The sequence below is a fragment of the Castor canadensis genome, chromosome 8 (assembly GCF_047511655.1).
Source record: "Castor canadensis chromosome 8, mCasCan1.hap1v2, whole genome shotgun sequence".
In the NCBI taxonomy this organism is placed as follows: Eukaryota; Metazoa; Chordata; class Mammalia; order Rodentia; family Castoridae; genus Castor; species Castor canadensis.
Genome location: NC_133393.1, coordinates 140,665,154 through 140,684,874, shown reverse-complemented (window position 1 = coordinate 140,684,874; position 19,721 = coordinate 140,665,154). Strand labels below are relative to the sequence as shown.

At 38.5% G+C, this 19,721-nt stretch overlaps 1 protein-coding gene across 7 annotated transcripts in view; it reads right to left on the bottom strand.

Annotated features, from left to right (window-relative positions):
• Txnrd1 (thioredoxin reductase 1) overlaps positions 1–19,721 on the bottom strand; it is a 96,733-nt gene that overhangs the window by 7,577 nt on the left and 69,435 nt on the right. For all 7 annotated transcript variants that reach the window (XM_074084265.1, XM_074084264.1, XM_074084266.1 and 4 more), the window contains 8 exons: positions 19,445–19,560; positions 17,448–17,673; positions 15,307–15,399; positions 14,300–14,376; positions 13,734–13,890; positions 12,761–12,868; positions 8,783–8,878; positions 5,501–5,635 (listed from right to left, as the gene is read on the bottom strand). In XM_074084265.1, the coding sequence (XP_073940366.1) occupies positions 5,501–5,635; positions 8,783–8,878; positions 12,761–12,868; positions 13,734–13,890; positions 14,300–14,376; positions 15,307–15,399; positions 17,448–17,673; positions 19,445–19,560 (1,008 nt within the window). The remainder of the gene's footprint in view (positions 1–5,500; positions 5,636–8,782; positions 8,879–12,760; positions 12,869–13,733; positions 13,891–14,299; positions 14,377–15,306; positions 15,400–17,447; positions 17,674–19,444; positions 19,561–19,721) is intronic.

The window sequence follows — 19,721 nt, the reverse complement described above, 5'->3', positions numbered from 1 at the left end:
ACAAATTTCAGATTTGTGAATTTGCAAGCTTAAGTTCTATTCCTCAGGAAGTGATTTAGAAATAGATGTGGATACAAAACTGAACCCATCAAGATATGGGATCATTTAACACAAGAACCGTTATTTCTTTTATACTGAACACACTTATGTTAAGATGGAGGAAGCCAAGCTGTCACTGATTAGTCTAAATGACAAGATGGACAGGGTTAATTTTTACAGACTTCATTCATACATAACTGTCTCAGCATTTTCACAGAAAAAACACCTATTTTAAAATACGAGCACAAGGCATCTCCCAACACTCAAGCAATGACAAAGGCCAAGTGTTCCTGAGCGTCTTTCTCCCTCACATCCTCCCACTTGGCCCCAACACTGCCTGTCTCACAAAGTTCCCTCTTCAGAATAAGACTGTCTTGATTATGAAACAAGAAAACCAAAATTTGATGTTTAGCACTAAAACTCATTTTACAATATTTCCAAGGGGTCTTTTCAATGCTCTTTCCTCTTGAACTATTGCTTTTCCCCCTACAAGTAAAGCTGATAAGTTGAAATTACTATTCAGAGTTACAATGTAATCAGTTTCCTATTCAATGACTGTTCAAATCCAGAATAAATTGCCACCATCCTGTCCCACCCTGAGTACAGCTCAGGCACTACTGTGGCTCCAGGTGCTAAAGGCTCCTCCATCCAGCCTCCAATCAAAGCAAGAGTAGGCTCTCCTCCTCCTCAGAGAAATTTCAGAAGGAAGAAGCCCTTTGGAAATGACTTGGCCAACTGAGAAACTTGTCAGCATTTCTAAGTAGTTGTAACTCTCCTCAGAGCCAAACATGCCCCTTCGGTTTCTCAGGCTACTTTATCAAAGCTGTAGAGAAGATTTTGTGCAATGTTTCTCAGGACCAGTCTTAAAATTGTTATTAGTTCTAATCCATCAAGGACTGACATTTGTGAAGTTCACTAAGAAAATGAGATTTTTTTTTAAAGGCATGTAAAATTAAATCCCCTCCTTTTATTATTTTGGGTGGGACTGGGGTTTGAACTCAGTGCTTTGCACTTGCAAAGCATGCACTCTACCACTTGAGCCATACCTCCATTCATTTTGCTGGGATTTTGGAGACTGGGGCAGGGTGGGGTCTCATGAACTATTTGTCTGGGCCGGGCCCACACTACAATTCTTCCAACCTCAGCCTCCCAAGTAGCTAAGATTACAGGTGTGATCCTCAGTGCCCGACTTTAAATCCCAATTTTTTAAGATTAGATCAGACACTGTCAAATTGCTCTTAAAGTTCCTAAGCCTTTCCTCTTTGTTTTTATCCTTCTCTCATTATGGGCCAGTAACAAAATGTTCTGTAGACCACACTCTGAGGGGCACTCTCTACAGTACATAAGGACACTATACACTACAGTATGTCTGAACAATATAGCTAGCAAATTCAAATACTATACACTTGAAACCCAGCACTCAGCACAAAAAGAGGCCTTAAGATTCCCCGAACAACCAATTTCAGTTTCATAGATCAAGGACCTTTAAAAATTTTTTGCCATGGTTAAGAGTTTCACAGAAGCCTTTACTTTTCCAAATTCTGATTTCTAAGCAAGTAGAATTCATAGCCAGTGGTTAAGAAACAAAACCAAAACAGAAGAGCCTTTTCAAAATATACACCCCCCAGTTAACAACTACCGTAATGACCTTCTAATTAAACTGTGTCTTCTACAATGAAGCACCCCTAACAGACTCAGCTACTGCCAACCTATTAAATGTCAGACTCTCCTAGATGCTTGACATGGAGCAATTCAGTCAACTCTATAAATTAGATATTCCCTTCATTTTATTTAATGCGCAAACACTGGGAGACATCCCAGGCCTCACTGAGAAGCACTTGCTGAGTGAGATTACATCTCAAGTCTGTGGGCTCCACCACATTTATGTTGCCACCAAAAAATCATTTCCAATTTGAAATTCAACATTAAGTACTACAGGATGCTTCGCAGAATCGAGTATCATCTTTACAGTGTGGTGCCTTAGAAGCTACACTGCCTGGGTTTGAATTGCAGCTCCGTGGGCAAAGTTCTCTTCTGTCAAGGGGAGAGAATACCTTCATCATGCCACAACAGGGCAAAGGAGGTAACTCATGATGAGCACAGTGCCTGGGCACACAGTAGGCCCTCATGAACATTAGCACTCTTGTCACTGTTATTCCCTGGAACTTGCTCTGCTACTTACTTAGGTCACCGAGGCTTTCTTGGTTTTCCTCTCTTCCCATTTCCAATCACTTAGCAGTACTAATAACTCTGTCTCAAATATATCAGTGTCTTTGCATTTTCACTGTCACCACCCCAGTCTGGTCACCACTATTGGTTCTGGATTTGCCACTATACTTGCCTCTCTGGTTCCTTCCTGCAGTGTAACTGAAGGGGTATGGAGACCTTTGGATGCTGGGAGAGAGGCACATCCAGAGAGAGCATCCCCCAACCCTTATCTTGCTCTATACATCCTTTCATCTGGTCATTTCCAAGTTAAAACCTCTACAATAAATATAAGTGAAGTGTTCCTGAGTTCTTCTAGCAACATATAGAACTTGAGGAGAGGATCAGGAGAATCCCTCAACTTTAAAGCTCATACTTCCATGGAAGTATGGGAAGCCCACACTTAAATTAAGCCCCTTGCCGAATGCTAGTGGCTAATGGCTGTAACCCTAGCTACTTGGGAGATAGAGATCAGGAGGGCAGTGGTTTGAAGCCAGCCCGGGCAAATAGGCTCAAGACTCTATCTCGAAAACATCCAACACAAAAAAGGGCTGGTGGAGTGGCCCAAGAGGTAGAGAGCCTGCCTAGCAAGCCCTGATTCAAATCCCACTTCCACAAAAAAAAAAAAAAAAAACCAGAAAAAAAAACCCACACAAAATAAATCAAGCCCTGACTTTGGGATGTGAGACTGATACCAGGAAGTTACTATAAAAACCAAATCACACTGTAGGTCACCCAGCCGGTGCCTGGAAAATTGGAGAACTGGTTGTTGGTGTGAGGAAAGTCCACAACACATTTGGTGTCACAAGTGTTCTGTGAGCTGGGCATGGTGACACACATCTCTAATTCCAGTTACTCAGGAGGTAGAAGCAGGAAGATATCAAGCTTGAGGATAGCTTGGGCAGTTAGCAAGACCCTGTCCCCAAAATAAAAGGGCTGCGGGTATGGCTCAAGGGTAAGTACTTGCCTAGCAAAGCGATGCCCAGGGTTCAGTTGTGTCCATTAAGAAAAACAGTATTCTGTGAGTAACAAATCAGGAATCCCTGACAAAGGCCACAGAGGCATCACTTGGGTGCCCATGCACTTTGAGTTCACCCTGATCCTAGTATCTGTCACAATGGATTGTAGTCAGCACTTCCCTCCTCTGCCTCCCCCACTCATAAGCTGCTGGTCAGTCCTGCTAGATGTCTCTGCAGTACACAGCAGTGTTATGCACATGTTTTCACAACAAATGTGTTGGTTCTATTACTCAGCTATTAACTTGGGAAAAAATAAATTAAGTCAAAGCCCAAGCAAAGCACCAGAACATTTAGCCTCTAGGCTTCAAAGTCGAAAGAGGAGGAGCAGATGGAGGTATATTGTAGCACGTGTGCCTGGGGCATGGCCTTAGGCTGACCTTCAGGCAGGGTAGGGCAAGTTCTGCCTCACTTTATCTCTCTGCTTGGCTAGCAATCAATCTGCCACATGCTGCTGCCGGGTTCCCTGCTACCGGATCACACACAATACAACCAACCGAGGTGGTCAAGAGTCCAGCACACAGCAGGCTGCTACTTCCAAAAGGCACACTGAGAGCTAAATTCAGGCCAAAAAATTAAGACACTCTTGTATGCAAGCTGACAAACTATCTCTTCATTGCTCAACCAGGGATAACTATTGCAACTTGTAAGGATTTTGGACTATACCTCAAGTTTGACATTTCCTCACTGTTGTGGTTTGGGTTGTGTCCCCTGAAAAGATATGATTGAGTCCTAACCCCATACCTATAAATGTGACCCTATCTGGAAATGATCTTTGCAAATATAATGGAGGCCATGTTGGACTGCGGTGGGCCCTAAACCAATGTCTGGTGTCCTTCTAAGAGGAAGGAAACTTGGACACAGACACAGGAGATAAGCCATGCAAAGATGGAGGCAGAGACTGGAGGGATGCACCTACAAGCCAAGAAGTACAAAGGAGTCCAGCAGCCACCGGAAGCTACAGAGGGAAGGAAGGATCCTGATTCTTCCCTAGAGCCTTTGGAGGGAGCAGGGCCCTGCTGACATCCTGACTGGAGCCCCAGTTTGTGGAACTTGGTTAAAGTAGCCCTAGGAAACTAATTCACTCAAAGAAGCAAAGTTAATTGGCTCCTTCTCCAATTAACTTCTCCATAGTCTGAGCCATCACACTGAATAAAAGATATATCACACATTCTTTAAGAGCATTAAATCTAGACTCAAGGTTTTGTATTTTTTTTTTAAACTTAGTTTTCTTCCACAAAAATAGCTTTCTACAAATCAAGCCAATCTTTCTCTAACATGCCTATTTAGAGAAACACATTAATATTTTATGTTTCCAACCAAGCCAGATGCATATTAACCTAGAGCTAGACACCATTCCTAATCACAGGAAGAGAATGCAAAAGGAAGCCAAAAACATATTTCCACGTCTTTTTTAAATGGACATTTCCCATACTTAGTGTTGCATATGCAACCAGGAACAGAAGCCAACTGGTTATTCAGCTACCAAATGAAATCTGGTTTGAATGTGTGCATGCATACATATGCGTGCGCACACACACACACACACACACACACACACACACACACAGAGTGTGTTTGCAAGCACAGTGTACACACTGGCTATGGTAGCTGCAATTATCAACTCCATACCTAAGCAGCCACCTCCAAACCAAGTTCTCCCACATAAACACATTTCTGGCTTATCATCCTGTGTAGTATCTTAATACTCAGCCCTGGATGATCACTGACACCCCTGACACCCCGTGGCCATGACTGGTCAACTTCCAGTTTCACTGTCATTTGCTTAATCTTTAAAAGTGTCATGACCCAGCCGCATTCTTTGGTAACAATAGCTAAAGAGGCAGACAACATCATTTAGCCTCGAAGTAGTCCCAAAGAAAGAAGATATTCTTTCTGGATTTGAATGCATTATTAACTAATTGTCCTGAAAGTAATTTAGGAGACATAATAAAGAAAAGACTTAAGAGACATCTAAGTCACTCTCATAATTTTTACCTATGGCATGATGGAAGTCTCCAGTTTGTACCAGGAACACTAAGTATTTGAAAAAGGAAAGCTCATTTTCAGAGATGAGGTCTTATTTTGAGGTACTGTCAATCACTACCACATAGTCAGGAGACACAGAAGTACCTCCAACACAGCAGGAAGAACACCCGCACAAGAGCCCTAGATCTTCCAATCTGCACTGGCAATGGTATGCATTTTCAAATGGAGCAGGGAAAGTACAGATGGCTCACCTCTGCACAGACGGGGTGGATTCCAATAGTGCTGTCCAGCTGCTCTTTGGTCAATCCACATTTGAGTGCAGCTGCGAAGCCCTGTGTCACTTCTCCAGCATTTGGACCCAATACATGAAAGCCCACAACACGCTCCTAAGATATAAAATAAAGTAATGGAAATAAGCTCGTTTTTCTTCCCGTCTCCTCCTATACAGTCTATTCTAAAACTCATCTCAGAAATGGCCAGACTTGGATGAATGCTTACTGCTCAAAGTTGTTTAGGCTAAAGATTCCCTCACATAGGCCTATACGGGAAATATGAAGTTCACAGCAAGCAGAAAGGAAAAGACAAGGGCTGCGAGTCACAGTGAGGAAAAAAAACCCCAAAGCAAAAATGTCTGCAGCAACTTAAACACCCAAGTGTTGCTGGGAATGTTATCTGATGGTCTAATTGACCGTGTCTGTGATAACTGTTAGCTATAAGTGCAGTCACTCAAATTAAGAAATCATTTAACTCAGGTTCTGGTGAAAGAAAAAGCAATGACAGATTGTCAAGACTCTTCCAAAATGAAAACACTTTTGAAAGCAAAAGGAAAATGTCTGACAACTCTGAAACCCCTGGGTGGCAATTATTTTGGACAAATTCTAAATTCCAAATTCAGGAAACCTCTGCCAAAGGCAGAGAAATCTGGTGCATTCTAGGGTACAGCTGACAGATTTTCACAGCGACTCTGACTTCACTAGACTATCTAGGCTAATCTTCTCAAAACAGATTAGGCAAAGCAGGCTATGGCTGCAGAACTTGCCAAGAGTCAGTGGTTCCATGAAAGCAATGGAAAGGTCCCTCTGTTGCCCAAGTGCTGACATATTTATTCTATGTTAGTAATCAGAAATTTAGGGTGTGGAAAAAGGGAATCTAGCTGGTGAATTACCACAAAGCACTTAACATATACTAGACTTACATGTTATAATGTGGGAAAACTCTCAAAAAATAATGAGATCTAGAAAACAAGGTATTTGGTTCTATTTACTGAGGATGATGCTCTGAATTAAACCACAGAAAACTGTATAATGTTTCTGTATATATAAATACATAGCAAACATAAAAACATGAACAGGAAAGACACTGCAACTTCAGGAGTGAAGGAATACAAAAGACCATACTAGCAGGGGTAAACAGTCACTAGCATAGACTATACACTGCTCCACTGCCTAGAACTGAATTCCAGCTCTGCCATTAACTAGGTAAATAATTTGGACACAATCAATCCACTTTCATTTGCTTCAGTTTCTTCATCTATTAGAATGGGGGGAACAAAAACACATACCTCATGTAATTGTGTACAGATTATAAAAGTTACTACTACTGATGCAATAAGTTAATACTAATGTAGACCCTGAAGTAGTGTCTGAGTAAGTGCTCAATGATTATAAGCTACTTTAAACTGCATCTGCGGTAAGGTATCTCTTACAAGACAAAAGCTCTATAGCAAATATGGCAAAAATGTTAATGCTCACTGCATCTGAATGGTGGATCTTTCCCCTATCTTTACATATATTTCGCTTTTTTTTTTTTTTTTTTTTTCTGGAATGAGGGGGGGGGTAGGGGAGAATGATAGAGGGGGTGAATTCAACTATCATATATTGTAAGAACTTTTTGTAAATGTCACTTTGTACCCCTAGTACAACAATAATAAAAAATAAAATCTTAAAAATATACATATATTTCGCTAAAAAAAAATGGCACAGAATAAAAACTCCTAGGTTTAAAATGAAGATCATTTAGACCTGTGAAATCAGATGACTGGCTCACAATGAGGAAAACAGGCCCCAAGGATAGTCAAAAGTTCTAGAAGCATGCCTCTGCATCAACCTGCTCATGACAAAAGAACAGTGACAAGTACAGACCCTCTCTATTACTATCCTTTTCTATGAAAATGTTATGCTCTCAGCTGTTTTAAGGCAGGTTTCATGGTAGTGAAAGTTAAATTATTTTTTTACATTACAAAAGTAATACCATTTGAATAAATAATAGAACAGTGAAAAAAGGAAAAATAACTCCATATAGTTAAAGCAGATTTGGTTGGTAATTCATAAAGGAAATTTCTGAGGTTTCATTTTGCTCCATGTGGACTGGAGAAGTGGCTGAAGTGGTAGAACACCTGCCCAGCAAATGCGAAGCCCTGAGTTCAATCACCAGTACCACCAAAAACAAAACAAAACAAAAATCAATGTAATTCATCCATTTTGTTCCATGTAACTGAAGTCTCTCTCACTCTTTTAGAGGCATAAAACAGACCATGAATGCAAATACCTGGTATTTTCTTTTATCTCTAGTAGAATGGTTATTTGATGGATGTTGATATATTAAAACTTTTGTCTACAAAGAAAAACCCTACATATACTTCACTGTCAATGGCATAGTTGTCTATGAGTAACCCTAGTGTATTCATTTAGTAAATGCCTCAGTGATGACTTTTTTATAGTAGGCAACATGTCCTAACACTCTGTACTGTGCAACAACAATCTGCACATGTGCTTCTGTCTGCAGCAGAAGTTTCTATACAGGACACACAGCTTAATTATAACCAAACCTCAAGGTTAAAGAAAGAGTAATTAGGGTTATAACATACTATAGTATTATTATTATTTTCCTGAAGGCATTTTTTAAGGTATTGTGCCAGATAAATTAAAAATTTACAGTTTTCTAAGATTCAATACAGTACTTACAAAGAGCATGTACACCTGTGTCCTGGGTCATTAAAGTAAGGCAGCAGTGGAAGGGTTTGAACAGCACTGATTTATTGAGTCCCTTACTCTCTATGGAGGAAACAAATCCTGCAAAGGTGAAGGAGCTGGCCCACAGGCTTAGTTACTAGGGACGACATGTTACAGCAGGTAATGGAATCTCAATGTGGAACTCAATTAAGGGCTCCTCCCCTTGTAGTTTTCTCTTTGCTGCTGGCACCCCTCCAGTTCTACTTGGTTTTTCACTATTTCAGACAGTCAATGACTTCATGGATCCTCACTTACAAACAAAGAAAGACCAAGGTGTCCCCTGAGTTTCTTCACTCTGTGAGGTTTGACTGACCGACTGCTGATGCTGTGTAGGGCCCTGTGCCAGTAAAAATGAGGGGAGAGCAAGCAGTGGACACCAGACCCTGGCCCTCTGAAGGCATCCACACAATTGGGGAGATGGAGGTGAATTACTACTAAAGGAGCACCACATGGCCAAAGCAGAACTAAACATCAAAAGGTAAATGAAAGAGCAAGAAGGGATTAAATGAGAGCACTACTTACACTGTCTTTAAGGTTGCAGATTATTTTTGCATAACATTTGTTGTTATCTCTTGATGGAACTGTCCACTCCAAAGGCCAAAAGAAACTATGGTAAACCTAAGAGGATATAAGCAGAGTTTAGATGTGTCATCTTTAGTAGCTTGTTGTTAAACATTAGGCAATATGATGAATGACTGCGGAGGCTCTTTAACAATCAAGTTTTCAAAACAGTAAAACTCATGGGTTAAGTAGGATCTGGTAAAAAGACAAATAACTTTAAAAACTCCTTTATGTCAGGCATTTTTTGCTATAAGCTTACCCCTTAATTATATCTCAACCTCAAAAGTAAACCTTAAGTAATAATAATAAAAAAATGAAGGAATGAAACTATGCAATTACTGTCTTGCTTTTAAAAATAACACAAAGAACTCACTACCATCTTGCTACTTTATACAAATGACAACTTTGGGAAAGAAACAAGTAAGGTGCTAGGAACAATTATAGCAATTATCCTAGTTCTCTTGGCTCAATGCTTCCAAAAGACATTTCCTCCTTTGGCATTAGTCACCAACATCACGGGAGGAAGAAAGAAAGGAAAGGAAGAGGGGAGGAGGAGAGGGAGGGAGGACAGACATGCTTATTGATGTTGACTGGCTACCTTTTAAAAGCACACTGAATATGATGACGTGGCCATTAGTCTGCTGTGTAATGTCATTTCCTTTTTATAAATGTGGGTTACAAAGTTGAATGTACAGTATCACAATGATTATGTATAGGGAAAAGATTTGAGGAAATTATCCCAAACTGTTAACAACTGCTGCATTATAGACAAAACCTATGAGAAATTTTGTTTTTGGTGGTATTCTGGGGTTTGAATTCAGGACCTCATGCTTGCTAGGCAGGCACCCTACCACTTGAGCCACACCCCCAAGTTCTTTTTTTGGCTTTTTGATGCAGGATCTTAGCTTTATATTTCAGAGTGGTCTCAAATTCAGTATGTAGCTGGGCTGGTCTTGCAAGTATACCTCTATGCCTGGCTGTTTCCTACTTCCTTACTTAAATTTTTCAAAATTTCTTCAACACAAACATGTTATGTTTGGGAAGAAAAGAGCAAATTAAAAAAAGAAAGCTCAAGATTACTTATCAAGAAATAATGGAATTTTTGTTAAGAATGTTAAAATTTAGATACTTTGATAGGCAATTAGAGAAAAAAAGGCAGATGAATTACAAAGATGTTCACTATTTAAAACTGCAAAAAAAGAAAAACTGTAAACAACCTAAAGAAGAATAGTTTAACAAATTATAGTACGACATCCATAAAAAGGACTATTATACTTTTTTTTTTTTTTTGTGGTACTGAGATTTGAAATCTAGGCCTCTCGGTTGCTAGGCAGGTACTCTTCCATTTGAACCATGTCCCTGTCCCCTTTCGCTTTAGTTATTTTTCAGATAGGGTCTTTCATTTTTTGACCTGGCAAGCCTGGACTGTAACCCTCCTACTTAACGCTTCCCATGTGCCTGGAATTATAGATGTGAACCACTAAGCTCAGCTTTATTGCTTAGATGAGGTGGTCTTAATTTTGCACAGAATGGCCTTGAACTATGATCCTCCCCATCTCTGCCTCCCTATAGCTGGGATTACAGGTATTAAGTCATCACACCTGGCTTATTATATATGTAAAAAAAATTTTTTTTTTTTTTTTGGTGGGACTGGAGTTTGAATTCAGGGCTGTTAGGATGCAAAGCAGGTGCTCTACTGCTTGAGCCACATAAAATGGTATTTCTACAGAACTGAAGGACAAGAGAAAATGTTATGTCTATGACATAACATCAATATTACCATAGGACAGAAAACTACAGGTAGCTTAATCAGACTTTGATGTAGGTGCCCAAAGAAAATACATACATACATACAATATAAAAACACAAGTTGAGCTCTCCAGTCCGAAAATCTAAAATCCAAAACGCTCCAAGATCTAAAATCCAATGCTGACGTGACACTCCCAAGTGGAAAATTCCATTCCTGACCTCAAGTGACAGATCATAGTTAAAATGTAGGTGTGTTAAAAATATTTTATAAAATTACCTTCAGACCATGTGTTTAAGATATACATGAAACATAACAGAAATTGTTTAGTCTTAGGTTCAACCTCAACATCTCACTACATATATGCAAACATTCCAAAAGCCAAAAACATTCAAATCAGAAACACTTCTGGTCCAAGCATTTTGAGTAAGGGGTTGTCAAATACTTAAGAGAAAAAGAGACTTTAAGGAAATATGCAAAAATATTAACAGCAGCTATCTCTTCAGAATTAAAAATTCCTTTCTGACAGTTTCCTAATTTTTCAAACTTTCTATATGAGGATACACAATTTTTATAATCATAAAAATATTAATAATGTATTCCTAATAATATTACATGCCATTACCCACCCACATGATAGTTAAAACAGGCTTTCTATCTTAAAATTGACTTTTATTCATCCATCTGCTCTCTTATAATCATAAAAAAATTTACAAATAATGTATTCCTAATAGACTAAGATATTACATGCTGTTACCCATGTGATATTTGAAATAGACCTTCTATCTTAAAATTGACTTTTATTCACCCATCTGGTCTTCTAAAGTTTTATTGTAAATATTTTTCCCAAGTGCTTTAAAACAGCAGTACTGGATGAGGGAGAGAGACGGTGGGGGTGAACTTAACCAAGGTACGTTGTTGTCAAAATAAATGTCCCCCTGTACAATTAATGTATGCTAACAAATACGTTTAAAAAAAAAAAAGAAAGAAAAGCATCACACACACTCCCCAAACAAATACATATGCAGGAAAAAAATAAAACAGCAGTACTTTCAGGGAGCATTATTTTTGTGTATTTCACAAGTATTTTCCCTATCTGATAAAAGATGTGTGGCAAAGTTAGTACAAATTAGCTAGGTATCTGGGCTCATGTCTGTAACCACAGTTACTCAGGAGGCAGAGATCAGGGGATCAAAGTCAACCTGGACAAATACTTTGTGAAACCGTATTCTGAAAAAAGCCAACACAAGAAAGAGCTGGCAGAATGGCTCAAGTAGTAGAGCACCTACCTAGCACACACAAGAGGCTGGTTCAAACCCTGGTACCACCCAAAAAAAAAAGCTAGTACAAATTAGAGGGTAATGGTAGAAACACAACAATTATTAATTATGGTCAGAGTAGTAGGACTATAACTAATTTTTAGGCTTTTTTCTTCTCATTTTGTTACACCTTTTATATTTCCAGAAATAATTTGAAAAGAAATCAATAAATGTGGTTTTTTAAGCAGAAGAAATTATTGAGTCATCTGGCAAAACTGGAGAATGAAAGGTGAGTTGGATTAAAGTGTTATATCAATATTAAATTTCCTAAAAGTGTTGAGGATACAGTAGTTACATAAGAAAATGCCAGACTGGGGGTGTGGCTCAAGTGGTAAAATGCTTGCTAATCATGCTAAACGTCCTGGGTTCAACACCTCAAAAAAGAAAAAAGAAAAAAATGCCCTTGTTCACAGGAAATACACACTGGGTATTAAGGGATAAAAGGAGGACTCAACTTATTCTGAAATGGTTCAGGGAAAAAAACACACAGACAGATAAAGAGACTGTAAAAGATAAATAAAATAAATGGGCAAAATGTAATACATGAATCCAAATAATGGTTATATGGTTCTTTGTAGTATTTTTCAAATTTTTTTAACTAGAGCCTCAAGTTTCCTAGGCAGGTGTCTTGCCACTTGAGCCACTCCTCCAGCCCTGTTTTGTATTATTTTCAAGACAGAGTGTCACGAACTGTTTGCCTGGACTGGCTTCAAAATTGTGATTCTCCTTATCTCTGCTTCTTGAGTAGGTAGGATTATAGAACTGAGCCACTGGCACCTACCTCAACTTTTCTATATACATGAAATTACTTTAAAACTTTCAAGAAAAAAATAGTAACTTAACATACTAGAAGAGAGGAAAAGGAGAATTTACCTCAATATTTTCTTCCCCAAATTTCTCCATAGCTTTCTCTTCAGAAAGACCACAACAGCCATATTCCAAAGGAGTAAATACAGTTGTTGGAACATTTTCATAGTCACACTGTTTCAAAACAGAGGAACAAAAGAATTATGATAGGCAAAATTGTAACTTAACCCCTCCTTGCTCCCAAAAAGGTTGTACTTCAAAAAGGTTCAAAATTAGGAAAGGAAAGCAAAACAAGCAGAGTTCCAGTCTCAGGAATTAACTTGCACACTGATACCATCAGCTTATGTGAAAGTGAGAAGTCTTTGTTGAGACTTGACTCTGGGGGGCTTCTCTGTCCACCTATGAACTGATGTTACCAGTAGGGCCACCTTTTCTCCCCTTAAGCAGCCAAGCACAATATAAGGGCGCCCAGTACTGAGAATCTTGTATTATCAGTGACAAAAATTAACAGTATTTTGTGGAGCATCAGTTAGGTACTATGTATCAAGAGCCATAATGACAATTCACATCTTTGCTTCAACAATCGCACTTCAAAACACCTGTCAATCAGCTGAGTGGCTCGTGTCTCTCTTTTTAGAAAGGACAGGGGAATAATGTCTGAATAGTAGTATAAACCATTCTGCATACTGATATCTTTACCTAAATCTTCAAATCTTTTAATACTCTAGATAAATCCCAAAAACTATCTTAAAAAAAAAAACTACTTTTTAACAGTGAACTGAAGTAAAATGCAACTATTACATGTATATGGAACATAATAAACTCTTTTTATTCTTAATGTAATTCCAAAAATGACTATTTTCATAGTGAAGCTACAAATGTACAGCATCCTAACAATGTACTGTTTGGAACACAGCTGATAAAGCCACTGCCAAAACTGCTAAATTATCCAAGACTTGAAAGACTTCCCAACTGCCCCCTCAATACGGAACTAGGATGATTATAAAGAGTATTTCAGCGTGACAACTGCAACACTGACCTTGACAGTTGAGCCAGCATAAAGTCTCTGAGCCAGCAATCTTCCTGCCTGGATGGCCACTGGGGTGAGCTCCAGCTTTCCCTCCAGTATGTCACCAATGGCATAGATGTAAGGCACACTGGTCTGTTCCTCATCCGTGACAGGTATTTTTCCAGTCCTACAATATGTTAAGTTAAAATCATCACCAACCACTATTGTTAATTGAGTAGAAGTGCTCTCCTAGAAGCCCCAACTGACTCCAGTTGAGAACAATGTTCTAAAAACAAAACAAAAAGAAGCTCCAAAGGACCAAAATACTTAGTGACAATCCTGGCCACTATTGTGAAAATCAAAGAAATGAGAAAACTTACATTATGCTGATTAAGAAAGAAAGTTCTAAATTATAATAATCAACAAAACAAAACAAAGCCAGAAAACATTAATGTCAGTGGCACTAAAAGAGGAGTTTTCTAAGCCTAAAAAGGAAATGCTCCAAATATAGTAGAAATTAAAAACCAAAAACTCTAGGATTGATCAGTGCTGTAAAAAGCTCAAATGGTACTAAATATGACATTATTTTTTCTTACTTTTCATTTATCTTCACACCCACAGTGTCTAAGCCAATATTTCTTGTACAAGCATCTCTTCCTACTGCCAGCAACACCTGAAAAATTAATATAATGTTGACTATTAACAAAAACCATTACATGGATTATTTAATCATTTTTCTAATTTCATTTTCAATCTCTGGAAATAAATATTTCATTTAAAAAACTGTGTAATGGGAGCAGTGGCTCATGTCTGTAATTCCAGCTACTCAAGAGACAGGGATTGGGAGGATCATGGCTTGAAACCAATGCAGGCAAAAAAATTAGTTGGATGCCATCTCAATCAGTAAGCCAGGCACGGCAGTGCATACATGCAATCCCAGCTACTTGGGGAGTCTTCAGGTAAGAGGATCAGGGCTCAAGGTCAAACCTGGGCAAAAATGTGAGACCCTACTGAAAAACAGTTAAAGCAAACAAGGACTGGGGGAATGTCTCAAGTGGTAGAGCGCCTGCCTAGCAAGTGTTAGATCTTGAGTTCAAACCCTGGTACTGCCATCAGTCAATAAATAAAATGTAAGTTTAAATAAATTACACTTTTAATTTAAAAAAACACTTTCAACATGACATAGCAAAAATCCTTTTTCATTTCTTATTAAAAGAAAGGAAGTCAATGCCTTAATAAACCTTAACAAGCTTAGCAACAAAGCCTGCTCAGTATATGACTGAAGACCGAGTTAAGCTGTTTTCTAAGTGGTAGGCTGGGGAGATAAAAGTGAAAAACAGGGGATACAGAAATCAGAGTTCATTAAAAACTTGTGCTGCCTTTTTTGTAGCCAAACAATATTTTAAGTTACAGTAGAGAAAATCTGAAGCCTTTCTTTTGCCAAAACAAATTCTAGTATCAGAAGTAACTGAGATTTCTTGAAACAGACATAGGACCCATGCATTTTAGATATAGCAATCAGTCATTCCAAGTACACAACAGACACATTAATAAGCACATTATCTGTCTTCTGATGAAACACTAACCTGAGCCCACTTCTTACCGTATTATACTCTCCTTCGATGGTTTCCTCACTACTGGTGGACTGAGCTATTACCCTGAGTCGGCCAGGTGTCCCTGCTTCAATTTGTTCAACCTATAAAAGTGGTAACAGTTTTGCTCTGAAACAAAGACATTTATCAAGGAGGATAACTACACCTTCCCTTTCTATTTGGTTAACACAAGGTTGAAACAAAATCTGGTTTGCAAGGTCTTTTACTTCCCCTCTCCCTCACCTTAACATCATTAGGATAAGTGATTCTTTTATTTATCCCCTTTGTTCTCACTACATAATGTTGTTCGCTAAAGGTGCTTTTTTGCAAGTAGTTATTAAAGAGCAAAGTTCAGAGAGAAAATAAGAACGAAGCAAACCAGAGAAAGCACACCAGTCTCTAAAAGTAAACCGATGACTTACTGCTTTTCCCAGATTCCTATCTTGTAATTTCTCCAAAGCCATCAGTCCCATGGACAACCACTGCTGCCCAAATTCAGATTCCCTTTAGGCTACAGATGTTCAGCACATTGATGAAGAATAAATACTGCATAGGTCAACAATGATAAAGTAACAGCCGGAAAGGCCTAAAAGTCATAGTGGGCAATGAGCTGTGTGTGTTTATCAGAAGTAGAGGTTCAATGGTTATTAAGGATGCAGAAAGGAATGAGCAAGTCCTGATACTTGTGCCATGGCAAGAGACTGAAAATATTGATCTTTTGAATATACTGGAAGTCTTTGCTGTGTAAATTAAACTGTTTTATATCTGGAGAGGAGTTGAAGTGGTCCACAGCTTAGATTTGTTTCAAAAAGGCAGGTAAAGGGCCTCATCTAGCCTCTACCCGTTTACTTTTGTGCTCCGATCAGGCCTTTTCTGTATCTAAACAATTTTCCTCCACTCAGAACCTTTCTGCACACAGTAAGGTTTCCAAGCAGTATGTACTCTCCCACCTCTCCACAGAAGGCCACTTCCACTCAGTCGCTTTCTTGTACATCAAGAGCTCATACTCACCTAATGGGAATGAGATACCAGAGTAGCCTGAGTTTATTAGGCACAATCCACTGGTTTTTCAAAAGAGCCTACATTATATATTCTAAAATTTTATATATATATATATATATATATATATATATATATATAGAGAGAGAGAGAGAGAGAGAGAGAGAGAGAGAGAGAGAGAGAGAGGGGAAGCTGTGGCTTTTCTAAATATGCACATACACAGAGCTGTCTCCTAAGCATTACTAATGCAAACATAGCATCTACACCTTGAGAATAATCAAGTACTGGTAACTCTAGGGAACTGTGCATCCTCACAACAACAACATGAGACAGATTCACTTTAGACTTATTCCATGCCAGGCACCACTCAATCACTGTGACCCTCTTAAGAACTGAGATCAGTGCTGTTGTCTGCCTCACTTTACAGAAGAAACTGAGGCTCAGAGGTTAAATACCTCGAAGTCATATGGAGAGAAACTGTCAGGATTCCAGTCATTTGATTCCAGGTCATTACTATTCCAGAGCTCACACCTATCAGCATTAGAACTCAGAGAAAAATACACAGCTAAAATTTCTAACCTTTAATGTACCAGTCCCACCCTTAACCTGCACTAAAGGAAACTATTTTTAGTCTGAAGTATACCAAGGGATGATGTGGTAAAATGTCACTCATGTGGTAATGTTAACAAAATCTCAGATATAATTGCAAATTTTACTCCTTTGAATATTGAAGGAGGAAAAAAAGCCAGCCCACATAACAAAATGAAATAACTGTTTCCAAGGGAGCCAAAATTATATAGTACATATGTTGACTCCACAGAATATCAAGGGAAAATATCTTATGGGGGAAAAAAAAGTCAGCCACATCTTGAAATCTTACAATCTTTAGTAGATATGAAGAAAAAAGTATAGCAGACCAAAGACAATAAACAGCAAAGAATCAAAGAGAAAGCTGACAAAGGAAGGTACTATTCATCTGTAAATAAGAGCAAAGCCTTTTAGACAGTAGGCAGGTACAGGCTCATGTATCAGAACATAATAGTTGAGGAACCACAGCATTCCTCATGGTGCTCAAAGGATGCACCTATCACCAACCCTCTCTTGTTTTTATCACTAGTATAGAATCAACAAACTTACAGATAGTCCTACTTACCTTAATTGGTACAAACTGTTTTATAAACTTGATACCATGTTCTTCCATGTGTTCACCAATTCTGTTGGCCATGTCTTGGTCAAATCCTCTAAGAAGAATGGACCGTACCATAACAGTGACATCTAAACCAATACCAGCAAGAAATCCAGCACACTCCAAAGCAACATAGGATGCTCCAACCACAAGAGTCTTACCCGGGCAGTAAGGCAAGGAGAAAAGATCATCACTGAAAAGAAATTTAAAGGGGGGAAAAAAAAAGGACAAAAGGAAAGGAAAAATGTTCATCTATGCATAATGACAAGTAAATATTTTTGCTTTCCTAAGAACAAGAAACTTTTAACATTACAAACATCTAGTTAGCTACACATACGATTTATGAGAAGTTTCTATTAGGTCTTAGATACTCTCCCTTTCTTGCCACTCTAGCTTGGGAATAGCTCAAACTGCCAGTAGCTAAATATTGCAAAATGTGTAACTTCTGACATGAGTCCAACCCACAGTCACACAAAATGATTTTGAACTTTGGAATACATGAACGTTTACAAACCCAAATGTCCACCCTCATTCTACCACTCAGCTTCTCTCCAATGTGGAAAACACATGTACTTCTCTCATCTGTAATAACCATTATCAGAGTGGAGAGAAGGGTGGGGAAAAGCTTTTAATATTTGTAATACTAAAAATCCCCACAACTATAAAAGTTTAAAAGCTGACAAATATAAAGACATAAGTCAGATCATAAAAGCAATGTTAAGAAATGAGTTTTTAAAAATGAGAAGGGACAGTAGTACACGCTTGTAGTTCCAGCTACAAGCTGAAGTGGAACACTTGAGTGCAGGAGTTCAACAACAACATAAAGAGATTCTATCTCTAAAAAATTACAGAATACAAAAGAGAGCCTGTTATGGTTTACATGTTTGTGCCCCTGCCTCCGCTAAAATTCCTAAGCAACAGTATTAAGAAGTGGAGTGTTCAATAGGTGATTAGGTTATATAGGCGGAGCTCACACAAACAGGATTAGAGACCTTATAAAAGAGGCAACTGAGAGGTGTCTTCACCCCTTCCACCACGTGAGGACATGGCAAGAAGGCGTTAACTAGGAAATCAGCCCTCAAACAATAAATCTGCCAGTATCTTCCTCTTTGACCTGCCCAACCTCCAGAACAGTGAGGTTATTTATAAGCAGTCTAAGGTATTTTGTTACAGCAGCCCAAACTGACATCTAAGACAGCAATGGCAACAGCTGCCATCAGAGCTGTCCCCACATGAGGAAAAGAGGCAGGGTAAAGTCATACTACCAAAAAAGGGAGCCTGAAGAGTAATGTGCAACTCAATCAGAAACTTCAGGCAAAAAGCATCCAAGAAAGCATGTTTACCAATAATCTGTTATAATGACTTCATAATTTAACACTCCTAACAATGCCAGCAGTATTATCACTCGATGGGCAAAAATAAATCAAACAGCAAAACCTCTTTGCCTGACATACATATTTCATAAGAAAGGTCCCTCTACAAGACAATGCAATCACTGCAAGAACAGTGAATGGGGACCCCAGGGCCTCATAAGTCTAAATGGATTGAAATTCCTTAATCCTTTTTGGGTCTACTTTGCAAGTGTCAAAAAACAACATGATCCTAGCGCAAAAACTAAATGCACATACACATGTACCATACTAATTTTATAAAATATTGTGAATATACCCATCTGGTTTTACGTATGTACATATTCACATATACATAAATTTCAAATACAAATATATGTATCTACATACAAAGTATATGAGTATTAATATGAATAATTCATAGATGAATGTTGATAAGCTTTGAATTTTAAAAAATGTTCTTTTATTCTTTTTTCTTTCTTCCAATGCCCAAAGAGGGCAAGATGTGCCAAAATACTTTTTTTGAACTCCAAGATATGAATTAAGTGGGTTTGAAGGAAAAAGCAAAAGCAAAGTCCACTATGGGTTATCCTCTTCTTGCCTGTTTTCTCCTACCTGCTGATACAGTATTCTTTGTCACCAGGGATGCCCAAGTAGCGTGGCCTTTCACCAGTAGCAATGAGAAAGCGCTCAGCTGAATAAATTTTCTCTTTGCCTTTATTATTTGTTGCCTGCAAAGGAACCAGTATGTCAACTCTAATAAGTAATTATCCATTAGAATTACAAACTTTACTATTAACAAAGGCTACTCACCACTGTGTATAATTTGATTCTCGTAAAAACTTGACAATTCATTAAGGAAAAGACATTAAAGCTGAGTAGTTAAGGACTC